The sequence below is a fragment of the Acanthopagrus latus genome, chromosome 16 (assembly GCF_904848185.1).
Source record: "Acanthopagrus latus isolate v.2019 chromosome 16, fAcaLat1.1, whole genome shotgun sequence".
Classification (NCBI taxonomy): Eukaryota; Metazoa; Chordata; class Actinopteri; order Spariformes; family Sparidae; genus Acanthopagrus; species Acanthopagrus latus.
In genome coordinates this window covers 2,208,655-2,232,674 of record NC_051054.1, presented here as the reverse complement: position 1 = coordinate 2,232,674, position 24,020 = coordinate 2,208,655, and the positions used below count along the sequence as shown (strand labels likewise).

The 24,020-nt window shown below is 45.6% G+C and overlaps 1 protein-coding gene across 1 annotated transcript in view; it reads left to right on the top strand.

Annotated features, from left to right (window-relative positions):
* Nucleotides 1–24,020, top strand: part of syne2b (spectrin repeat containing, nuclear envelope 2b) — a 100,846-nt gene that overhangs the window by 59,151 nt on the left and 17,675 nt on the right. The window contains exons 78-111 of the mRNA XM_037072237.1: nucleotides 3,178–3,468; nucleotides 5,372–5,770; nucleotides 6,203–6,331; nucleotides 6,490–6,599; nucleotides 7,002–7,113; nucleotides 7,147–7,452; nucleotides 7,670–7,828; nucleotides 8,013–8,207; nucleotides 8,441–8,545; nucleotides 8,913–9,032; nucleotides 9,123–9,323; nucleotides 9,415–9,588; nucleotides 9,709–9,837; nucleotides 10,709–10,902; nucleotides 11,041–11,179; nucleotides 11,264–11,494; nucleotides 12,089–12,241; nucleotides 12,386–12,562; nucleotides 12,662–12,817; nucleotides 12,921–13,064; nucleotides 13,257–13,427; nucleotides 13,529–13,662; nucleotides 13,740–13,944; nucleotides 14,717–14,899; nucleotides 15,295–15,402; nucleotides 15,918–16,072; nucleotides 16,286–16,433; nucleotides 16,522–16,616; nucleotides 16,700–16,931; nucleotides 17,260–17,454; nucleotides 18,547–18,672; nucleotides 19,390–19,545; nucleotides 21,514–21,672; nucleotides 22,758–22,924. Coding sequence (XP_036928132.1) covers nucleotides 3,178–3,468; nucleotides 5,372–5,770; nucleotides 6,203–6,331; nucleotides 6,490–6,599; nucleotides 7,002–7,113; nucleotides 7,147–7,452; nucleotides 7,670–7,828; nucleotides 8,013–8,207; nucleotides 8,441–8,545; nucleotides 8,913–9,032; nucleotides 9,123–9,323; nucleotides 9,415–9,588; nucleotides 9,709–9,837; nucleotides 10,709–10,902; nucleotides 11,041–11,179; nucleotides 11,264–11,494; nucleotides 12,089–12,241; nucleotides 12,386–12,562; nucleotides 12,662–12,817; nucleotides 12,921–13,064; nucleotides 13,257–13,427; nucleotides 13,529–13,662; nucleotides 13,740–13,944; nucleotides 14,717–14,899; nucleotides 15,295–15,402; nucleotides 15,918–16,072; nucleotides 16,286–16,433; nucleotides 16,522–16,616; nucleotides 16,700–16,931; nucleotides 17,260–17,454; nucleotides 18,547–18,672; nucleotides 19,390–19,545; nucleotides 21,514–21,672; nucleotides 22,758–22,924 — 5,858 coding nt within the window. The remainder of the gene's footprint in view (nucleotides 1–3,177; nucleotides 3,469–5,371; nucleotides 5,771–6,202; nucleotides 6,332–6,489; nucleotides 6,600–7,001; nucleotides 7,114–7,146; nucleotides 7,453–7,669; nucleotides 7,829–8,012; nucleotides 8,208–8,440; nucleotides 8,546–8,912; nucleotides 9,033–9,122; nucleotides 9,324–9,414; nucleotides 9,589–9,708; nucleotides 9,838–10,708; nucleotides 10,903–11,040; nucleotides 11,180–11,263; nucleotides 11,495–12,088; nucleotides 12,242–12,385; nucleotides 12,563–12,661; nucleotides 12,818–12,920; nucleotides 13,065–13,256; nucleotides 13,428–13,528; nucleotides 13,663–13,739; nucleotides 13,945–14,716; nucleotides 14,900–15,294; nucleotides 15,403–15,917; nucleotides 16,073–16,285; nucleotides 16,434–16,521; nucleotides 16,617–16,699; nucleotides 16,932–17,259; nucleotides 17,455–18,546; nucleotides 18,673–19,389; nucleotides 19,546–21,513; nucleotides 21,673–22,757; nucleotides 22,925–24,020) is intronic.

Sequence of the window (24,020 nt, the reverse complement as noted above, 5' to 3'; positions counted from 1 at the left end):
CTTGATTCAACCTTGGACCATTCTAGAGCTCCCTTTGCCAAACCTCAGAACTCACCAGATCTCCATCCTTCTTGTAGTCCTCTCTAGAATCTGGACTTAATTTCAAGTCTTCTATTAGAATCTTGTAGAACAAGACCTGGAACTTGCTTCACACTTTTTCCTAAACCCATTTTGTCCTGAACCAAACTCAGATTTCTTACCTCCTTGTAGAACCAAAACCTAAGACACTAATTTTCCTAGAACTGAGTCTAGATCACTAAAATGTTCTTGCCTAGACCGTGAGGTTCTTCTAAAAATGTCTCAACCTTCAGTGCATTTACATGGCAGAGAATTCCAGATATTGGCTTCCAACAGTTCAGAGCTGTGGACATTTTGTTTACATTAGATATTTTAATCCTTTATCAGTGTTTTTTTCTGCATTATGACAAAACAAAATAGAGTATAAGACTGAGTGATGTGTGCCAAAGATGTAGTTTTTCCAAGTTTATATGTGTGTTTACATGAAGGACTACTGAGCTCGCCCATCCTCAGAGTATTTCTGCCGAGTTACTGACAAGCGGTCACCACTGTCGTGTAGTTAAAGACGATGCAGCACATTATTTGCAACTATGTGAGAAGTGGTTGTCAGGGTGACGGTTAATATTTTACCAAAAACTGAGAGCAGACTGATAATATTCAGCATGTGGGGTGGACGGTTTTTAACAGTCTGTATTAAGCTTCTGCATGGACCTTAATTGTGATGGTTAATATGTTTTTATAAGAAAAAAAAGCAGAAACAAAGTGTACTAATAGACATATTTTGTGAATGATGTTTTATAATGTATCATATAGGGACTGCTGGTTTAAAATAGTGTATGACTGTCAGCCTTTCATTCATCAGCTGAGCTCGTTTGCCAGCAAATGCAGATCTTTTGAAATAAACTCTTGTCTGCTTGCTTATATGCATCTGCTATCTGTATTTCCATAAGTTGAACATTGATAATTGATTGGTTTTGTACAGAGTTGATTGATTAACTGAGTAATTAGTACTTCAATTAATTGCTCAGTCACTGCCGGGCAGCAGGAGAGAGTATGGAGAAAGATTACCTTTTCCCTTTTCTACAATGACTGTTGGCCATGAAAATGCACTGGTTTGACATGATTACTGATTAACACGCTGCTGCTGGCAGGTGAAAACCACATTACTCCAAATGTAGTCTAAGGATTGTACACAAACAGTCCAAAAAGGCTCATTTTACATTTCAGCAAGCCATCAATCTCAATTCAAACAGTAAAAACACCAAAGAAGCTGCCAAATTTGGAGATTTAAGGTTTTCCCCTGTAAGCAGCAGTACTGAGATGTCTTAAATTACATGGCATGTGCTGTTCTTGTACCTTGTTCCACTTGTTTCTTTCCATTCTGTCTACATATCCAAACGAGAGCACAAATACAAATAAACCCACATCAGTGATCCACTCCTCTGTCTCTCTTTCTCTGTGTCAGGAGCTCACACACTGATACACAAGAGACACGCAATCACTTTAAATCTTAAGACTTTAGAGTCGTTAGTAAGATCAGAAAACGGTGAGATGGACAGCGGTCGAGTCAGTGGGGACGGCTCGAAAACCAAGTTCTGCCAACATCTGGAGAAGTTCTGGTAAAACATAGAATTCCTCTCGAAACAGCAGCGACCACAGCCACGACACACGCACATGCAGCTTCTTAACCACAGTGCAGCATCAGCGGAAATAAAAATCAACTGGTTCCAGCATGAAACACGAACAAAAGCACCGTCCTCCTCCTAACCCTCTAACTGTGCAGGAGTCTTGGGTCTGGTTGCATATAAATAACTCACTGATGGACTGAATTGACACAACTGGGGTTCAGCAGCACCGAGACTCCCAGAGTCAGCCGATATGACCGCTAGCTGCACAGCTAACTGAGCTAACTGAAGCTGGCAGCAGTTAGCGGTTCTCTGGTGGAACACAAGAGTCTGAATTCTGAAGTATTAATTTGACAGATGGCTGACAGATTCTTACTAATGCTCCTTAAATGAATTTAATGCATATGTTGCATTTATATTTGTGAATAAATATTCACACTGAGCCCAGCAAGCATCAGCAGGAGCACATTTACAACAATGTTTTCATAAATGCAGATTTCTTTTACCTGAAATCTAATTTCTGCTTCTGAAATAAATATTCAGTTGCCTAAATTCAGTCATTTATACTCTTGAATTAATAATCTGTGTGCTTGAATAACAAAAATGTCCAGTTCATATATTTAACTTCGACTGAGATAAATACATAAACTCCAAGTCTTGACTGTTTAACCACACCTTGTAGTATCTGTATTGGTGTTTCGCCGCCCTATTTAACAAAGAAGGGAGCGGCCAGATTATTCTCAGAGCATGAGTTACTGTTTCACAGACACAAGTTATTAATTTGAAGGAGCAATAAAAGTAACTGAACAGAACAAGAGACTAAAAATAAACTTCCTCATAAAGGTTGTCTCAGAACTATTTGCAGAAATACTTTCTCTGAACGAACAGACGGCTCTTTATATTCACAACAGCCTAAAGTGACTTCAAAGTCCTGTGAGCGGTCGAGTTGAGTGATTCACGCTGACGTTCAGAGCAGGTTTACTGACTCTCGGTGTTCCGCTGGCTGCTGTCATTTGATGCATCGTGAGTTTGAACTTGCACGGTGCAAAATTCTCATAATTCAGTCCGCAAAAGGGCAAAGAAGAGGTAGAAGAAAAAGAGGAGCAGTAGATGAGGCTGTGGTGAAACAAGCGATCAGATGGATGACAGTCTGAGGAGGAAGTGTTTGTGTTTACTGCTCACTCAGCTCAGCTGCTCCTCGGCCTCAGCTCCACCCCTGCAGCCCGAGGCCTCTTTTCTTTCTCCTCTTTCTCTCTGTCTCTCTCTCTCTCTCTCTCTCTCTCTCTCTCTCTCTCTCTCTCTCTCTCTCTCTCTCTCTCTTCCTGTGATAAAGAGTCACTGTCACTGGAGCCCTGCCACCAGTCCAGGAAGTGGTTGTTCTGCCACAGGTGGGTGGAGCAGAGAGGGAAAAGAAAGAGGAGAGAGTGTTTGAGCGAAAGGAAAGGAGAAAGAGAGATAACCAGGCAGGGGAAGAGGCTGCAAGTGTGAGAGGAAGAATCTGTTTAAATATTAGAGCTACAACCGGTTCAGGTAGAGTTACAGCTACAGAGACAGCTCAGCTCCCTCCTCCCTCCCTCCATGCTCTGTGTCTGTGACCCTGGAGCACAGAGGTTCAGCCGGGTGTGTTGTGTTTGTGTCCCAGGCCCCGGAGGAGCCTCGCTCAGCTGGGTCCCGGCCCAGTGACGGTGTCCTCCATGTGTGCCTGGAGAGGGTCGGCCAGCTGGAGCTGTGGCTGCAGAAAGCCCAGAGGAGCCTGGTAGCTGCCGGAGCTGCCGCTTCAGAGACCATGCAGGACAGCGTGGAGCAGCAACTGCTCACCTGCCAGGTAAGCTCCGCCCACCAGGGGACGAGGTCACGCCCAGGAGCTTCAGCTCGTATCTGCAGTGAGTTAAGATCAGGCCAAGTGAGGTCAAAGAGTGAAAGTCTGTAGATAACGAGGTTGGATTTAACTTTCGTCTCAACAACATTTAAATGATTTCTTTTGCTCCAGTTAAATATGTAATATGTTACATTTCTGCATCGATGTGTCATTAAAGTGACTTTTTTATATATATGCTGAGTCGTGTATCTACATTATCCTTCACACTCCAGTGAAAACTTCTCACCTCTGCATAGATAGATTTTTTCTTTTAAAAGTTCAGTCATAAGACCTTGAAGATTTTGACGATGTTACAAGTCGAGAGGCCTCAAGACACAAGATTCAAATCTTACTGATGTCACTCAGGTAGAAATGTTCACAGACGAAGTAATATTTAGTCCTGTTCGCTGATTTTCCTCCTTAATCTCTGACTTTCCCTTGAACTTAAAGCAACACAAGATGAAATAAAACGCAGTGTCACTCAGAGAATCTGACACTTTTTTAAAACATGTTCTGGCATCTCAGAGGTTCAGATTCCCTCCCAGGATGTTTTTTTTTTTTTAATTTCTTTCTCAGATGATATAAGATGTTCACACGTCTGACTCTGTTCAGTCAAAGTTCATCAGCAAGGAAAGTAAGTTAAAGTTGAACTCGGTCATGTTCAGACTGTGTGTGCACAGTGACACACACACACTCTGTCTGTGCACAGTGACACACACACACTCTGTCTGTGCACAGTGACACACACACACTCTGTCTGTGCACAGTGACACACACACACTCTGTCTGTTTGCTCATTCAAGAACAAGAATAGGTCCTGGAACTGATGAATAATGATATTTAACACAATATATTTACTCAACACTCTCAAAAATAGTCTTTTGCTTTTTGTCTTGCCAGCAAAATACTTTTAGAAAATGACTTCATTTGAATAAAGTTGATTTTTTTATTCGTGTGTCAGCAAAATATAAACGCTAAACTATATCATAAACCGCTGCTCTGTGTTAGTGTGACTTGTTCTCAGGTGAGTCTCAGGTGAGCAAGTGTTCTTTAACGTCACCTGTTGTGATTTTATGACGTCTACAGTTTTATGACCTCTGCCTCTAATGGTCGGACAGCTCAGGCAGCATTAACTCAAAGCGCTTCTCTCTTATATCAAACATTTTTAATACTTCTGCTAAATGCCCTTAAATGTAAATGTAATACTTTTCTGAAATCACTCTCTCCTTTTTTAAATTTTTAGTTGAATATCAGCCTCACTCCCTGTCTGTTTGTCTGTCAGGTCGTTAGCAGGACAAAGTTTAACAAACTGCACGTCAGTTGCTGTATTTGTATTTGCATTGAGGGTGCAGCGTGGCCGCAGAGGTGGCGAACAAACAGCACAGGTCAGGACGTCAGAAATCAAATGTTGTTGGTTTAAACTCAGCTGAGAGCTCCATGATGACCAAACAAACACATGAAAACAGGCTGCAGGAGACGGCAGAGGCACTGCTGCAGCGCTGCTAGTCTGATACCAGTTTGTGTTGGATTTTATACAAAACATATATAGTAGTTTCCAGCCGTCACAGCTTCATTAGTCGGTCCCTCATTCAAAGCTCTGGCAGGTATTTTCCTCCCTGCTGACGCTGAGAGTGTAACCGGAGCCTCCATTAAAGTTTCAGGAGTTAAACACAGTCACACGTCAGGTTTGAATGAAGCTTTGTTGCAAACAAAAACACACTGATGAGGTCACGTGTCTCATTCAAATCTGCTGGAGAGCCTCGATCACAGAGACAACTGAAACATTAAATATGAAGCTTTGAGCTGCTTTAACTGACCTCAGACAGAGAAGATGCTGCCCTGTGATTCATGTCTGTGTGCTCATGTACAGGAGATGTTCCAGGAGATCGAGCAGAAGGTCGCCGGTCTGTCGGCTCTCGGCCTGGCAGCCGCCGCCGACCTGCAGTCGGATGAACTGGGAGCTGTGGCATCCCAGCAGGAAGCTGCCGAGCTGCTCTCATCCAAACTGGAGCTCCTGAAGGCCAACCTGGTCCGCTTCCAGCAGCTGCTGCAGGACCGACAGGGGGAGGAGAGAGGCGTCACACACCGAGAGCCTCAGGAACAGGTACGAACCGTCTGCATCTCCAGAGATTCAACGACACAGGAAACAATAATCTTTCTGCTTTCTTATGGTCCATCTCATCTCTCTGACTTTCTCTCTCATTTGACTTGTATTTATTTCGCAGAGTTAGAAGGTGTTTGTGTTGCAGACTCCGCATGGTGTAACGTCGCTCCCTGATAATTATTAACACGTTTGCAAATAAACCATTACAGGCTCACGAGCACCTCGTTAGAGGTTTCCCACTCTGCGTGACAGCAGCTCTGTTTAGTTTGACACCTGTGAGTGTGATGCAGAGATGTTTTCAAGTCTTTGAGGTAAAAATCGCAAGTCTGAATAAGAATATTACAAATTGAAAATGAAAGTCTGATGAGTCTGAGGGCGGAGAACACAGCCTGTCTGGATCTGTGTCAGCTGTGTTTTACTGTCCCAGGCTGAACCAGCTCCAAAGTCTTCTTGTGAAGAAGTCCAAGTGGCTTTGGTGGGAAAAGAAAACGTGACATCTGAAGCAGTCACAGTAACAAACTCCACTTTACACACTGATGATGAGAACCGCTGCAGTGAAGTCACATAAACCTTTTTCATGTCTCTTCTTTGTCTCAGCCTCAGAAGTCTGTTCCTCAGCCGGAGCGCCACCAGGAGTCCAAGCTGAAGCGCAGCAGCAGCGTCCAGGAGATCTTCTCCTCACCAAGAAACAAACTCCTGCGGCAGAGCAGCCTGCAGCAGCAGAAGGTACCGGACCCTCAAACCCAGTCGAGCTTTATTAGACCATCAGAACTCTTCATCTATCTCTGTGTTTCTTCCCATGAATTCAAGCATCTTACATTTTAGGAGACTATTATAGGAGTATGTTGAAGTTGTGTAGATGTAACAGTCTGTCTGTTGTTCAGGAGCTGGAGCAGCAGCTGACTGAGCAGAGAGGACTGACTCAGGCCATCGCCAGGCAGGGCAGCCGAGCTCGACTCCACAGCCAGGACTCAGAGGACCAGGTGTCACAAAGGTAACGTACTGCATCACCACTCTGTTATTATATTACATACTGCATGTTTTAATATCACAGCGTGTAAGATATATTTAATTTGTACTGTGATGCAGAAATTTTATTCAATTTCATTCCTGAAGTCCTTCATAATTTTTTGCTTTTATTAACTCCTCATAAATCAAAATCAGTGAGTTAAATTGTGAGTATTAGTTTCTTTAACACAAGCGGAGAGAATAAGGCTAAAACAGAATAAAAAGTAAGAAGAACGCTGTAATGGAAATGCCATTTACTGACATATGTTAGCCTCATTTATTTTCCAATTTTCAGAGAGAAACTGACATGAAGTTTAAAAGTATACCTCCAAGAAAGAAGGAAAGAAAGAAAGATGGAGTTAATTTTCAGCCTCTTGTCTCCCTGCAGGCGTCCTCCTGCTGAGCCTGATGTGGAGGACGACTCTGCTCAGACGAAGTGGGATCGCCTCCACAGTCGGCTGCTCACTGTGGAGGAGAGCTGGCTGCGTCTTCCCTCTGAGGTAAGACCTTCATCGTGACAGCTGAAGAGCTTGATTATCACGCTTCAAATACAAGAGAGAAAATCGCTGTTCTCGCCGCGCTTGATTATCACCTTCTTTGAGCCGAAGGCACTTTGTTGTGTCTTCGGTGAGATGGGGACTCCTGCAGGGCTTGATGAAAGTTGTGTGTTTCTCTCTCTCTCTCTGAAGGTGACAGACTCATCTCGGAGGCGTAGTGATGGAACAGCAGGACGTATGATTGGCACACAAACCCTGAAAGAGCTCCAAACTCACATCAGCCACCTGAGAGAGCTGGGACACACGGCCGCGGAGAGCCGGGATCAGGTGCACGCAGAATGTGTATGTTGGGTCATGTGACTCCTGGACAGCTGCTGGTGTTGTAGTCCAGACCAGAGGTTCACCACCTGAAGAGGTCTCGGGCTTCATCATGTGACACGACAGATGTTAACCTCTTCATCGTCTTCCTCCTGAGTCATGTTGTTAAAGAAAGCATCATGAATCTGTGTCAACCTTCTCATTTGTGTTGTTAATAGTTTGACTACCTCTCCGTCTCCAGGCGTCCTCCGTGGACGGCTCCCATCAGACGCTGGACGAGGGTTTGTTTCATGTGCTGTACGGCGCGTCCCTGTCTCTGTCCTCCATCATCACACTGCTGGACTCGCCTGCCGGGGAGACACCTGAGGAAGACGTACAGCTGAGGCTGCTGCAGCTGCAGGTGTGACTCAACGACAAACACAAATCCACTGAAACAGAAAGTTTAAAAAGACTGAGACAGATTGTGGAAATTGTGGAAAAATGCAAAAAATCATTATTGTTACTTTAAGTTGGAACAGATCATCATCTGTCACGAACCATCTCTCTTTACCCATCAGCCATTGTGTTTGGGGTTTCCTTTTCAGAGTCTGTCTGCAGAGCTGGCTATGTTTAGCAGCGAGCTGGCCTCTCAGGGGTCAAAGGTCAGCAGTGTGCTGGGGTCAGAGTGCGGTCAGCAGTGTGTAGATGACGTGTGCAGAGTCCTTCCTGTGGTCCAGGCTGCACTGAGCAGCACCGAGAAGCAGCTCCGAACCCTGCAGGAGGAGAATTCAAAGCAGCAGGTCAGATATGAGCGCCAACTCTGATTAACTGCACCAGTGAGGACACGCTAATCCACCCTGAAATATTTAAATTATGTTTTATCTTTACTGTGTCATTTTTTACTGTGCGAGTTGTCCTCCAGGTGCTGTAACATCAAATATCTACCTTACCTAACAAATTAATACAAAGTAGAGTTTCTTCAAAATAAATCCCTTGTTGTCTAAAGAACCAGTGTTGTGTGTTTAACCCACAGATTCAACTAAATGAGTTGCATGCAGCCTTCACTTCTAACCAGACGACCGTTCGCCAAATACTTAATGAATTCAGTGGAACCACGCGCCTTAACGAACAACATCAGGTACTGTTTCCCTGGAGAAGTTTCCCTTGAAGAAGCCGCTCATGATCAGAGCGATCAGAGTGAAATGCAGCTGATGTCTGATGGTGTTACAGCTGCAGAGATTCACCAGTTGACATGAAATAAATCGCCAACTATCTTGTATGGTCGATTTAAAAAAGGTATTTCTTAAAGGTCCGGTGTTGTAGAAGGAGTGAAACAAGTACAGTACACAGTTTTATGAACAGGAATAATAACAGCCAGAAAAGTAAACGTGCTCTGACGAATGTATTAAAATGCAGTTGTAAAGTTTTTCAGCTGTCAAAGTGTGTGTGTGTGTGTGTGTGTGTGTGTGTGTGTGTGTGTGTGTGTGTGTGTGTGTGTCTTCCAGGCGCTGGTTCAGGTGCAGGAGTCTCTGCAGCAGCAGGTGGAGCAGGTGAGCTCCCTGCTGCAGGAGGCCGACAGACACAACCTGCCTGCTGCTGTCGTCCACCAGGCCACACAGCTGCAGGTGCGCTAGCTGCTGTATCTTGGTCACATGTGCAGGGAAACTGCATGCAAACACGTTTAAATCTTGATAGTGTCTGTCTCTTCCCTGCAGGCTGAGCTGGATGGTGCTCTGGGTGCTGTCCGGTCCCACACTGATGATCTGAAGAGCAGCGTGGAGCTGCAGCAGCAGTACGAGCGGCTGGTCCACAGCCTGCAGGAGCTGCTCGTTCTGGGCTCTGAACGTCTCACACAGCAGCCCGACTCAAAGCTCCACAGCAGAGCTCAGCTCCAGCAGCAGCTCAGCAGCCACACGGTCAGACTGACCAAATACAGATCAGAGTCATCTGTGTTGTATGTAATCAAGAAATATCATTCTAATCATGACATACTCTTCTTATCGTTAGAAGTTCTTCCGGTTCCTGAGCCAGCACTTTAAGATCCTGCAGTACCTAACCCAGAGAGTCCCAGAGAGCGCCCTCCAGAGGTGGGAGGGTGTAGTGACCGGCCTGCAGGGTGAGGTGGCCCGACTGCAGCAGCTCGGACTGGAGACAGGGATCAGGATGGAGGAGAAACTACAGGTAGTGTCATTTTAAATATCAAGAACAAAACAGGTGAAGTTACTTAAAACCATCAGGACTGAGAATCACTCAGTAACAATCACAGAATAGATTCTCATAACATCTCTTCTTCTGCCTCAGATGTGGTCACAGTGGGAGGAGGACAGCCTCTGGTCAGACTCCCTGCTGAGAGGCATCGAGACTTCATTTCCCAAGATGCACGAGGGTGATTCTGAGGAGCAGATATCAGAGAAGCTCTCAGTCTACCAGGTAATCTTTTGTTAATACATGTGCTTTCTGACCATCAGGGGATGATTCTGATTTACCCACCGGAGGACAGGGAGAATGTTTTCCGTTGTTCCCTTCTGCTCATTTGGAGCCGGTTGGGTCGCGCTCCTCGCTCCCAGCACTCAGAAACCTTATTGGCTCAATTAAATACAAGCAAATGGGTTGTTTTCTGTATGAGCACATGATGTTCCTCGGCTTTGATGTGAGTGATTAGCCGAGCGGAGGCCTCCAAGTAGAATTCATTTTGGTTCATATTCCCTGTTGCTTTCTTGTGGGATTGGAAATCATCCTCTTTTATCTGAAATTGACTTTAAAGACGGGGGACAAGAGACTCGCACAGACATTTTAAGATGTCTCACACTCAGCTTGTCACGCTCAGGTTTACATCACAAAACTCAACAGTCATTTAGTTTATCTAACTTTAGTGACACATTGAGTTTAATGCTAATTTATAGGTTCATATGCTAATGTTTTATTATGATTAAAGACATATTGATCTACTCATCGAACTCTCGGAAAGCAAATAGATGCAAACTTGTTCCCAAGATGTCAAACTAGCCCTTTAGCATAATACTAGCATGCTATGCTAAAGGATCCAGTCTTAGAATGTTTATACTTAAAATGTGTTTACATGTTTTTTGGGCATGCTGACCAGAATTAAATATTATTTCAAAAACTGAAGTTGGGTGCGACACAAGCTCATGCTAAAGCTTGTAGTTCGTTGAAAATAAGTGTTATATCAGAAAAAAAAAAAAATCCAGGATCTGTATTTCCCCTTCAAGTTTAAATTCGGTTTAAAATAAGGTTCAAATGTTGTGAAGGATAGTGTTATACAGTTTTGTGCTCCTGACAGGAGCTGCGTGGCGTTCTGGAGGGGAACCGAGCGCGGTTCAGTCGGATGCTGGAGGCGGGGCTCTGGCTGCAGGAGGCGGGCTGTAGAGGAGTGGGTGTGGCCACCGGTCAGCTGGAGGCACGCTGGAGAGTCCTGCAGAAAAAGCTGGAGCACAAACGCTCCAACGTAGACAGGAAGTGGAAGCTGAGGAGCAGGTGAGCAATGAGAGAGAGATTAAACTTTTAGTTTAAACTGCAGACGTTTCGACTTCTTTAAATGTGACTTGACAAGGATGTTAACGTCCATAAAGTCTCAGTCGATGAAAAATAAAACTGTTTTCCACCAATAAACAGATTTCTTCGTGACACTGCTGCACTGTCTGACTGGATGGGCGGGGCCAGAGAGATGATTGACAGATGGAGTCAGCTCTCCGTCTCAGCCAACCAGGCGATGGATGTTGAACAGAGGCGGGACACCTACCTCCAGTTCGTGGTGAGAACTCCACTCATCTGACTACGATCTTCATGAGAGTTTGTTGGTTACTTGTAAGAGAAGCTGAAAACATTTCTTCTTTAGGCTTTGACCAAAGATTTAGAGGCCAGATCTGGACTCAAGGTGGCCGTGATCGGTACTGCAGCTCAGCTGGTCCAGCTGAAGGAAGCAGATGGAGACTCTGAGAGGAACCCTGAGGACAGCGAGGCTTTGGACTCAGATCCCAGTTCAGTCCACTCCCAGCTCCGACAGATAGAACTGGCCTGGTCCGGTCTGCTGGCTGATGTTCCTGTCGTCCAACAAGCTCTGCATAAGGTGAGCCGACTGTGAATTGGAGTCACTATAATGCAGGATCACAAACATCCAGTCCAGGTTTTACTTTGACACTGTTTTTTCCCCTGATGTGTTTCTAAAATGTCAAAGTTTCACCTGGATCCTATTTTCCATGCCCACAGGTTCAGTATGGAGCAGTTTGGTATTTCAGAAACCAGCTTCAGTCTCTGTCACCAATTAGTTTTAAACATCCCCACTGTGCAGCACAAAGCCGCCACGAGGACTCTTCACCCTGATTGGTGTGAAGCCATTCTCCCCTCCATCCATCCATCCGTCTGTCTGTCTGTCTGTCTGTCCCTGTTCTTCATCCCCTCTCATCTCCTCTTCATCCTTCTGTTCTTGTTATTTTCTGCCCTTCTTGTTTCTCCTCATCCAGTTTTCCTCTACTCTTCTGATTCTGAAAGTCTTTTCCCCTTTCAATCTTTTCCTCTTCGGGTACGAATTCAGTTTAAAAGCTGACTTCAGATTCACCTTGTAGGTCAAGAAAGACTCAATTCAAAGTAAAGACACCACAAGAAATCAAATGATTAAAAGTTACGTTTGTGGGAGTAATTTTGTTATTTCTTGTCTCCTCAGCGATGGATGAAGACGTTGACCCAGCAGGGGGCGCTGCTGGAGCTGCAGGCCTGGCTGGAAGCTGCTGAGACCCGACTGGAGGAGCACCGCAGCAGAACCAACCAAACCTCCTCCAACCACAGTGACCTGAGGCAGCTCCTGAAGTACTGCAAGGTAGAGAAAGACTGAACAGTGAATGGAAATAAATATAAAATGTTCTGCCAGCAGTCGTATGTTTTTCTGGACCGGTGATCTTTGGGTCTTAGTAGATGTTCTTCTGTTTGGTAAAACACCTGGTTGACGCCTCTCTTCTCTCAGGAGTGTCAGACGGAGATGTCGGCTCATCAGGCCACGCTGGACTATGTGCATCAGCCGTTACATAAGTGCAGTACTGAGGAGGAGCAGAGGAGGCGCTATGAACACACCCAGTTTGCAGAGGAGCAGGGTCGGGTGACCCATCAGTGGCTCAGTCTGCAGGAAACCCTCAGCTCTCAGGTCCGAATCTGTCGCCACCTGAGTTTTCATATACTGAAGTCCTCGACATTCAGAAGTAACAAGTCTGACCTGCTGTTGTTGTTTTGTGGTGGTGTTCAGATCCAGGAGGTGGAGGAGGAGCTGAGGAGCAGGACGGAGCAGGAGGCCCGACTGCAGCAGATCAGCAGCTGGATCACGGATCAAAACCTCTGGATGGACTCGGCTCAGACGCCCAGCAGCCGGACGGAGCTGCAGAGGAGCGTCAACACCTGCCAGGTCAGAGGTCACATCTGGACTCTGGACCAAGTGACAAAACACAGAAAGCTCCACACGCCTCCTCAGCCTGCTCATTCAGGTTTTCATCTTCTTGCTCTGTCAGGATCTGGAGGAGAAGATTGGGCAGAAGTCTGCAGCTCTTCAGGAGGTGAGAGACAAACTCGACGGTGGAGGAGGAAACAACGGCTGTGATTTCATCTCTCAGACAGAAAACTGCATCCAGAACTGTGCAGCTCTGAAACTCCAGGTGAACGACACAGAGCGAACATGGAGAAATGAAATGTTTAATGGTTGCAGAATTAACACACAATGTATGCAAGTAGTTTCTGTTGCTGGCTGTAAGACCACCATCGACATCCTTTACTGGAAGAAACTGTCCCACAATATTAGACAAGTTTATTTACCTGTTTGTCTTTGTCCTCCGTCTGTCCTTTACCAGAATGCATCTGTCAAACAGAGGCTGGTTCAGGCCCAGCAGCTGTGGGACTGTGTGGCGAAGCGACTGACTCAGATGATGCAGAAAACAGCGAGGACGTCTCAGACTCTTGATCATCATAGCAGCCCTCAGATCTGCCTGCAGGCACACAGAGATCTCCACGAGAGGCTGCAGGTAGCACGTGTTTATTACTCGTCATCACCGATGGAATTTGATGGAAAGAATTCAAATAGATCAAGAAAGTCACCTCACACTGTTTGTTGTGTTGTGAGCAGCTTCTTCACAAGGAGACAGAAGCATCGGAGGCCGAGTGGGACGAGCTGAGTCGAAGCGTCTCCTCCCTCAGAGACACCATCAGTCCTGCTGCTGCCTCCCTCCTCACCAAGCAGCTGGACGGGCAGAGAGACAGGTGAGACAGATACAAGCTGCTTCTGACACACATACACACAGTCACGCTCATTCATCTGTCGTCTTTGTGTCCTCCAGGTGGACAGCCGTGTCCAGAGCACTGAACGAGCAGCTCCAGAGGAGTCGGCAAGTCCTGCAGGTGTGGGAGATCTACGCCCGGCTGGCTGCGTCTTTCTCCGAGCGGCTGCAGAAGCTGCAGAGCGACGTGGAGGCGGAGCTGAGCAGAGCGTCGACGGATGATAACACCGTGGAGCAGATCGCTGTCAAGATTCACAACGTCCAGGTGAGGAAAAAAAACACAGGAAGTGACTTTTTTCTCCAATATCTGTCAAATTTTTCGTCCAACGTGGATTATTTCATGTCATATGTTCCAAGTTTTGCAGAGTGACGGGCTGTTACTGTCTGAAAGTGACTGTCAGAAATAGAACCTGAATCCTCCTTTAAAAATCCTCTCAGGAAGAGTATGTTCAAGTTCATGAAAGGTTCATAAAAAGCAAGCTGTGTGGATCTCAGGAAGTGGCAAAAAGGGATATTTAAAGATGCAAAAATCATCAAAAACACATCCATTATTTCTGTTTTTCACTCTCAGTGACTCATCGTCCGTCGCTCTCAGAACTCACCATCTGTCAGTTTGAAGATTCTTCTAGCAGCACTTTCATGTCAACTTTTCAAAGTTTTTTTTTTAAATTATGAAACTCTCCCAACATCAAAACTCAAGTCCTGTTTTTCCACTGCACTGTTTTTGCACATACCTCAACAAGATATGAAGTTATGAGCCAAAGATCCACTTGTTAGCCATTGTGGAGATTTCAGCTTCATCTCTCGACCTTTTTCGGTGGACAACTGTCCTGAACAAAGACTTTCTGGATCTGTAGTTTTAATGCTCATTTGCTTCTCCACAGCTGAGACATTTTCTGGCATTTCACTAGTTTTAAAGCTTCTACAGGCAAACACTATATAAATAAATAAATACATCCAGACCTTGTAGTTGCAGAACAGTCTCACGTGTCTCTACATTAACACAACAGGCTAAAGTCCTCTTATTTCTTCTCCAGAGTCTCCAGGAGAGGACCGACACTCTGCAGTCTGACCTGGAGGGGGTGCTGGAGGCCTCCAAGGACCTGATTGGCCACCTGGAACCTTCAGCTGCCAGTCTGGTCCAATCAGAGAGCCGCTTGTTGTCGCGTGGGGTCCAGCAGCTCAGCAGGACTCTGGCAGGGAAGCTGGGTCAGCTGCAGGTACGACTTCATGAATGAATGAAGGAGTGTGTTTGTGAGATTGAGTGAAGTCTGACTGGAGCTGTGAAGTAAAGACGCTGTCAGTCAGCACACTCAGCTGTTCAATGATTAACTGACTTCTGACATGTACAAACCTGAATGTATTGATTTTACTGCAACCTGCTGCTGCTGGACAAATACCAAAATATTTGTACCGTTTATAAAGAAAACAGTCAAATACATGTATTATGCTCTAGTTCCTATTTTTAGACTGTGCAGATAAAGGCGTGTTGTCAGGGTCGGGCTTACCTGTTTCCTGACCTGAGTGTGACAGTGACCTATAAATTAACTCACAGATGGTCGTGTGTGTGTGTGTGTGTGTGTGTGTGTGTGTGTGTGTGTGTGTGTGTGTGTAGGAGGAGCTCAAGCGGCTGCAGGAGTTCGGAGGCGTACTGGTGTCACTGGAGAGGAACCTGGATCTTTGGCAGCAGCGTCTGCAGGATGAGGCTCAGACAGCAGACCAGGTGAGAGAGAGGAGAGTTTATGAATGAATGTTATTTTGTGTTGTTGTGAATTAAGATAAAGGAAGAACTGGCATTGTGTTTAATATGGTGCAGCTAGAAAGGTTTTTTTATTGGAAGTGGAGTTTTTAAAACTATTTTTCTACAAATGAACTTGATTAAAGAATTGATTTAATCTTGTAAAAAGATGCTAATAATGATTGATTGAATCTTCGACTGAACAGTCTCAACACAAGTTGATTTTTGTTGCTATTCTTGATGTTGGATGCTCATTTTTCATGAAATTGTTGGCGATAAATATCAATTTTTGCTTCAAAGCTTCAGAGCATCTACAAGGTTTTTGCCTCCACCTGAGAGGAGAAATTTTGGACCAGTACTTCGATAAATTAAGAGAATTGAGGACAAAATGGGGGCAGAAGAACTCAGAACATGCGTGTGGCATGTTGGTGATGTCATGTGTGAACTAGTCCAGACTGTTGTGATCTCCTGTGATCTGAGATGCCACCATATGTTTGCAGTCTGGCCTCCTGGAGCTGAGCGGCCTGTCTGCTGACCTGGATGTGCTGAACGAGCTGAGCCGCAGCCTGACGCCAGGCGACGCTGCAGCACGCCGCCTGCAGCGCCTCAACCGCTGCTGGGTCGACGCCTCCGCCCGAGCCGAGGAGGCCTGCAGGTCAGACCTCAGATCTCTACGAGTCTGTGATGTCATGATACATAGGAGGGCTGCAGCTAATGATTATTTTAATTATCGAGCAATCTGTTTTTTTGATTAACCTGGAGAAACCTCTCCACATTCACCCTCTTCACGTTGGTTCAGTTACCAGACTCTGAGCTTCTTCAGCCAGCTGCTTTCTGACGGTGTGTTTTTGTGTTTCTGGATGTGCAGCGAGCTGCAGACGGAGGCACTGAGGCGGCAGAGCTTTGAGCAGAAGTGTGAGAGCTGGATGTCGTTCCTGCAGAGGATGGAGGACGGGCTGACTGTAGACGTGGCCGGTTCCTACATCGGCCTCAGAGAGCAGCTCTGCACACACAAGGTATGAAACGTGACAAACACACTCGCTGATAGACTTCAACATTCACTACAAACACACAGAGATGTGTGATCCTCTCCTGGTGTTTCAGCGCTTCCAGGCCGAGCTGTCCATCGGTCACCAGATCCTTCATTCAGTGGTCACTGAAGCTCTTCACCTGCTGCAGAGAGGAGAGGTGGAGGACAGGTGAGACGACGTGTAAACAGGATCCAGTATAAAAGCATGAAATCATCTAATCTTTACTGACATCTGACTGTTTTTATCTTCAGGAGCGACTTCATCCTAAAGCTGGCCTCGCTGCGGGAGCACTGGCAGGGTGCGGTGCAGCGGGCGGATCAGAGGCGCTCCCTGGTGGAGGGGCTGGTGAAGCACTGGCACCAGTACAGCCGCAGCCTGAGGAAGCTGCAGAAGTTCCTGTCAGAGACGCAGACGCTCCTTCCTCCCGCCGGACCGGCTCGCTGCAGCCTGCAGCAGCTCCGACGCTCCCTGCAGGACCTCCAGGTGAGACGGACAGAGCCGGGCCTGGAGTTTAAATGCATTCAGGGAACTGATGGAAACTATCATGAGGAAATGGATGTTAGTTCAGATTCAGTTCAGTCGTCAGAAACAAACAGCTTCTGTAAGATAGAGAAACGACTGCTGCTGATTAGATTTACCTCAAATAGACAAAAGAGACGAGGAACAGAGTCTCCATTCTGATTCCTTTAAGCCTGTAATGAAAAGAAGAGATGAGATTTGAGTTGATCGTTGGTGAAGATAACAAAACAATAAGCTGCTCCTCTTTAAAGACGCCTCCTCCTGTCCTCCCTCCCTCCCTCTCGCTCCTCAGCACACGGAGCTGCTGTTCCAGAGGTATCAGTCCAGCTTCATCCACACCCTGGACGTCGGCCGCCAGCTCTTCTCCATGGGGGACGAGGAGATCCAGGCTCAGCTGCAGACGGACCTGGGAACCCTGCAGGAAGAGTGGGACAACCTCCACAGCCTGCTGGGCCGGAGGATGGACCTCACCGAGGCCATCGTCAAGGTACTCGTGCTCTCCCTGTCAGGTTCTTGAAGCTCGCTGTGGATACTGAATATCTTCTGTCTTGGATTTATCTTGGTCTTTGTTTAAACTGACCTTATTTGAATCTTGTCTGGACTCCATCAAGCAACGTCCTGGTCTCGTCCTGGTTTTTAGCCTAGAATCAAATTTTAATGATCTGTTGTCTTTTCCTGTTTCCATCCTCACAATTGTGAAATGTTACCAGCTTTCTCTGCTTTACGTCTTTGAAAATATCCTTATCGTCTCTGAGATCATCTCCATATTCGTACTTTCTAAGAGCATCTATCAAGTTTTCCTCTCAGTAGAAATGTCATCTTGTAACAGATCCTCCTCAGATATTCACCCACACGTGTTTGGTTTGTGATTTATTATCTGTTCGGCTGCGTGTAACCGAGCCATCAGCCTCTGGTTGATTTAAATCTGAGGCTCAGGTTCCTCTGGAGATACAAAATCAATACAGTTCAGCAACATTATCTGAGTCACAGTGAGAGAGCTGCAGTGATGCTCCCCGGAGACAGTGACATCAACGTCCTTCTATCCAATACTGGCAGCCTCTGTGATTTGGATATTGCACTTGGTCATGTTGGAGTTTTTATAATATAGTGATTAAGTATGCAGCCTTACAGTCTTACACATGTTACACACATATGGTGGACCTGCCAGATGTTGGGTAAACCCATTTTGAAGCATGCATCCTGCAGGAGAGACTCTTCTAGCCTGAATTAGCTGCAGGTTTCCCTACAGCCTGATGAACGAGGCGTATTTTTGTTTATTGAACCTGCAGTCAGACACCTGACTGTCTGACTGCAGGTCTGAATCCTCCCTCCTCCATCTGTCCACCGTCACCTCTGACCATTTGTGTTTGCCTGAGAGCCGCCAAGTTAATCCAATCAGCTCTAATTAATGACAGTGGACATGTTTAGGAAGTCAGAGACAAAGGAGGAGGAGGAGGAGGAGGAGGAGGAGGAGGAGGAGGAGGGCGGCTCGCTCGTCACTCATAAAGCCAATCAGTGTTTGTTTTTGAGAACCTGCTGCATTGATCTGTTTGATTGAGTTTTATTTATCGGGTCTCAGAACTGGGAGCGCTGCGAGGCCGGACTGGCAGACAGCATGATGCAGCTGAAGGACATGAAGACCAGACTGAACCAGTCGATGCCAGACAGCGATGAGGAGCTGCAGAGCGCTGAGAAATTCAACAAGGTACAAATCAAAACACACAGGAGGCACTAATCTGATTGGCTGAGTAAAGCCTTGGTGGGAGGAGCCTAAATTAGTAACCAAATAAAAGTTTGATTGTGACATTTTTGTACATTTTGTTCAGGACCATTTCTGTGTAATAGCGAGGTCATTCTTTGTCTTTGTTAATTTATAAGAACCTCAAACAGTTAATTATTTATTTCTGCCCTGAAAGTAACTCCAGTCTGGAGTTTTGTGTCACAGTCTTTTGTAAACTAACAGCTCATCACATGTCATGTCAGGCTAGCTTCATATTTAACAGACAGGTGAAAATGTGTTGTGATGAGTCAGGAACAGAAACAGTGGTAGAGCTGCAGACGGACGTGTTGCCTTCAGGGACTTTAAGGAGGAAACAGACACTTAAAAGTTTCAAAGCCAAGTTTGAAAACAGGTTCGTCGACACTCATCCTCTCTGACCCATCACAGCCGTTAACCTCCACCCCTCCCTCAATCCCCTCCCCTCCCCTCCCCTCCCCCTCCACCGTCACCCCTCCCCCCGGCCCGGCCTGCAGCCCGTGGCCCATAATCCTCTCTGGGCGGGGAGAGAGAGAGAGAGACAGAGAGAGAGAAAGAGAAAGGGGCCGGGCAGAGAGAGAGAGAGAGACATTAGTTGTGAGAGAGCGAGCTGTTGAGGGGGTCTCTGACGGTTTGTTGTGCCGGTTGGTGTGTTATGGTATGCAGGAGAACGAGGACTCCCTGGAGGACTGGGCTGAGAGCCTGACGGAGCTGAGCACCATGAAGACGGATCTGTCCCAGTACATCATCGCCGACGATGTCCTGCTGCTGCAGGAGCAGGTGGAGCACCTGCACTGTCAGTGGGAGGAACTCTGCCTCAAGGTAAGTCTGATGGGCTTCATACACCCAACTCCTCTCCAGGTGCAGTCACGCAGGTTGTCCTCCAATCACAAGCCTCCGACCAACAAAATGCTTCTGCAATGAGTTTTATTTGACTTTATTTCTTATACTCCTTTAAAAAACAAAAAAACTATCTTCATGTCAAGATGTCATGTGGCTCCTGATGTTTGTATTATTTGTTAAGGAAAGAAGCTTAAACATTCACAGATTCTCACTTCTTAAATATGAATATGTGCTGGTTTCCTCTGTGACAGTTGACTGAATATCTTTTGGCTGGTGGATAAAACGTGAGGTCTTCATCAGCTTCTCACTGAAGCTGCACAAAGTCAAATATTTAAGTCAAGACTGCTGGTTTTCCATGTACATCTCCCCCAAACTTAAAATCTTTGTGACTTTTGAAGACTCACTGCACAGCAAGAGTCAGTATTTAGGGTCCAGATGTTGGTACAGAATGATAGTATGTATTTAAGTGTAAAGATAGATGAGAGAGACTGCTCTACAAACTTGTTTCTCTGTGGGAAACTGTTGCTAATCTTTCTCTTGTGTTCCTTTTGGGTCTAAAACACACAAAGCGAGCTGTCGGGCTGCAGGTTGTGGAGGGTTAATCATTGAACAGCCAACATGTGTCACACACTTTGGGTTTTGTTAGTGACTGTGTGTGTCAGGTGACATGATTCAGATCCTCAGACTGCTGAAGAGAGCGACGGTCAGGGGTGGAGCAGAGTTTACTTGATTATTAAATCAAAGTTTGTCTCCGAGCAGAGCGGCTGTCAGCTCTCACATCTGCAGCAGCTGAATCTGCGTTCACAGTTTCTTTGTCGTCCTCCTCTCATGACTGTTAAGCCTTTAATGAGGAGCTAAGTTGGTAAATCTAGTGAGTCGTTATGGGGCAACTGAAGAGACCAACAAGTCAGAGTGTGTGTGTGTGTGTGTGTGTGTGTGTGTGTGTGTGTGTGTGTGTGTGTGTGTGTGTGTGTGTGTGTGTGTGTGTGTGTGTGTGTGTGTGGTGGGGGGGTTGAGGGGCATTGTGGGTATTGGGGGGAACAGATGGTGACAGGAGAGAGATGTAGTAATGAGCTGAGAGGCTTCAGGAGGAAGAGCTTTTGTATTGAAATGAGTCTGGGGGGGGAGGGGAGTCACACTGACTCTCACTTTTTACTGTTTGTGTCACTCGCAGGTGAATCACACCTCCTGGTAAACATGTTGTTCTTCACTGGAGGAGAACAGGAGATATATTTCAGTTACAGACTTCAATGAAGCTTCCTCTCTTGTAAAAGTGAATATTTATTCTAGATACCTAACATACGTAGATCAGCTTGGCCCTCAGAAATCAGTCACGTCATGAACTCTCCCCTCCACCGACATCTTTCCAACGCTGGAAGTTCTTTATGATTCTGAAACAGGAAAAGCTCAACACACACATTCTTACTTCAGTGTCCAGGTGTGTGGAGGTGAGCAGGGTTTGAACTTCTCTCTCAAGCTCTGTCCAAAAAAATACACGTCATTATCCTCATTTTTAACAGATGATTTTGATTTTTTTCTGCCTCACTTCGGGGCATGAAGCAGTAAATCAGCGGAGTGAGTGAACGGATCAGGACCTGATCTGTTGGATCAGATATCTGCACATGAAAGCAGAATCTGTTGCCAAGAGACAAGATTCCCGTTCTCTATTTGTTGTCTGAGTGATATTGACTTCATGTTTGAACTGGATTTAGTCTTTTTCCATCGGCTTCGTTTGATGACCACTGAGTATTTTCCAGCTCCATTCTTATGTCTTAAGTTGCTAATCAGACAATAAACAAGAGATGAGGAGAAGGAGAAGAAAGTAAACTGATGTGTGCATGTCTATCATTATTAATAAGACAGAATAGCCACACACAGTTCAGACTGAGCATCTTAAAGTAATAAAGCTGAATTTGATTTCTTTCTTCCCATTCCTCTGTGTTTCAGGTGTCTCTGCGTAAACAGGAGATCGCGGATCGTCTGAACGCCTGGATCATCTTCAACGAGAAGAACAAAGAGCTGTGCGAGTGGCTGACGCAGATGGAGAACAAGGTGGCGCACAACTCCGACCTCAACATCGAGGAGATGGTGGAGAAACTCAAGAAGGTGGGAGACATTAATGATATTCAGCGTGTAACTCATCCTGCAGAGCTGATGACTGTGTGAATGAGACACTTTATTTATTGGCTGATGAAATCATGTAGTTTCAGTAAGTTTCAAGGAGATTTTATTTCTTTTCGGCACATTTGCCAGTGCTTCTTGGTAGAAGAATGATTTAAAAACTTAGAAAATTTGAATGGGCTTTGGTGGAATTTAAGGACACGAATGCAGATTAGAAATATCACCTTGTTTGAGCTCCATCACTGCAGAAAACCTTAAAAGTTGTATCAGAAAAATACAAAAGACAACAGTTTGACACAGGAACACGTTGGCTTCTGTGGTCGTGTTTGTTTTGCCGTGTCACTCTGAGCCGCTTGGTGTCTGGGTGGAGGAGGTGGAGGTGGTGGTGATGGTGCAGGGACGGTCTGGGCTTTTCAAAAACGCTGTGAATTCCCTCCTGATTGTTAAAGAGTCGACAGCTGTTGGAGCCCCGGCAGCACCACGTGGGTTTGTTTTGTGTCGAGCTCGCAGCCCTTTTCATTTGTCACGGTGTGTGAGACGGGAGTCGAGGGCAGTAAAGACGATTGCTCTATAGAAACCAAACTTATTGCCCTGGCGGGGGGTTTGAACCCTTTCAGGCTCCTGGAGCTTTAAATTTAGTGTCTTGCCCTGAAACACAGACTCTTGTCAGGAGATTATTTTACTCTCTGGCAAACTTCCAAGTCAGAAGATCCTTTGCCTAAACTGAAGGGTGAATTAAGAGAAACGTGTCAATATTCATTCTTGGTTTTAGGCGTACAGACATCTTAATATCATTTCATATATTTCATTTCATTTCTGATTGAAACTGTAGTAAGTTGTTGTAAAATGTTCCATTTTTAAGTAACTCTTAAGTTGAACGGATTTTGGTTTGATTTGTGATTTTAAATTAATATTAAATTGTTTTTATTTGTCCTATTTTAGACATTAAATTGGAACCTTCATCATTTTTGCCAGACTTCTAGCTGTGATGATACCAGTATGACATTTGAATCACTCCTGTGGTTATAATATGAACGTGCAGGTACTTATTCCATGCTTTTCTCATCCAGGACTGTATGGAAGAGATCAACCTCTTCAGCGAGAATAAAACACATCTGAAGCAGCTCGGAGAACAACTCATCACAGCCAGCAACAAGACGAAGGAGACGGAAATCAACGACAAGCTGAAGGACGTCAACGACCGCTGGCAGCATCTGTTCGACCACATCGAGGCCAGGTAAGACGACAGCACGTTATATATTAGCTTTAGCATTTAGCATGTCAACGATAACATGCTGCCAAAATATTAAACGTGCCCTGCTGAGCTTGAGAATGCTGTTCCAGGCAGAACAAACTGTTGTTGTTGACAGAGCGTTGTTGGTTTTCCCCTCTGGGAGCACAGCTGTTCTTCTCCTGTGGCTGCAGATTAAAGTATAAAAGCCTCTGAGCCGACAGAGGATAGAGCGATATTGTTATTAATCCACAAATGCAAATCTCATTCCAACACACAGAGGAGCTGCTGAAATGTCCTCGCATCCGCTTAGTGTCTCTTCACTGCTGAGCTGCATGAAGCAGCGCTGCACCGTTTGGAAAACTCAGTTTGTAAAAAAAAACCTCATACACCCTTAAAAAAAGAGTTTAAGCGAACATTTAACTCACATGACTGATCGGCTGTGTGAGAGAAGAAGAAGAAGCTGCTTCCTGGATATTTACATTTGTTTGCAACATTTTAAATTTTGCTTATCGGTTGGAAACAAACTTCCACGTCTAATTCCATGTGATTAAAGGGTTTTAAAAGGGAAAGACAGACTTGAATGTGAGCAGGTTATATTTTCTCATTAGCAGGGAGCACGACCTGATAATAAAGAGTTCTGGATTCGATCTCCTCTCACATCGTACGAATCTTCAAACTGGAGCCTGTTTTGGTTTGAATGTTCTGAGTTTGTGGGTAATTTTGTGTCCTCACCACTAACAAGGTTGATCTCAGACACATGTATCATGCATTAGCAGAGGGTTTTTTCCTCCCTCTGCTTCAGTAACTCGGCTTTCCCGTCGTCAAAGAACGGTAATTATTATCGTCCGTGTCCTCGCTGAGCTGCAGAGCGGATGCAGGGAGGCAGAGTGCACAACAATTACTGCTACATCTCTGCCGAACAACAGGACCGATGCTTCGTTCTGCCCCCTCATAATTACCTGTTTTTTGACCTTTTAGAGGACTTTGTGTTTTCGTCGATGTTAAGTTCATGAAATACAGCCAGCTGAGTCAAGCTGAGCGGTGGAATGTTGTCTCAGGGCCAGATGGGTTAAACCAATCCGGGTGGAGGGGGTGGAGG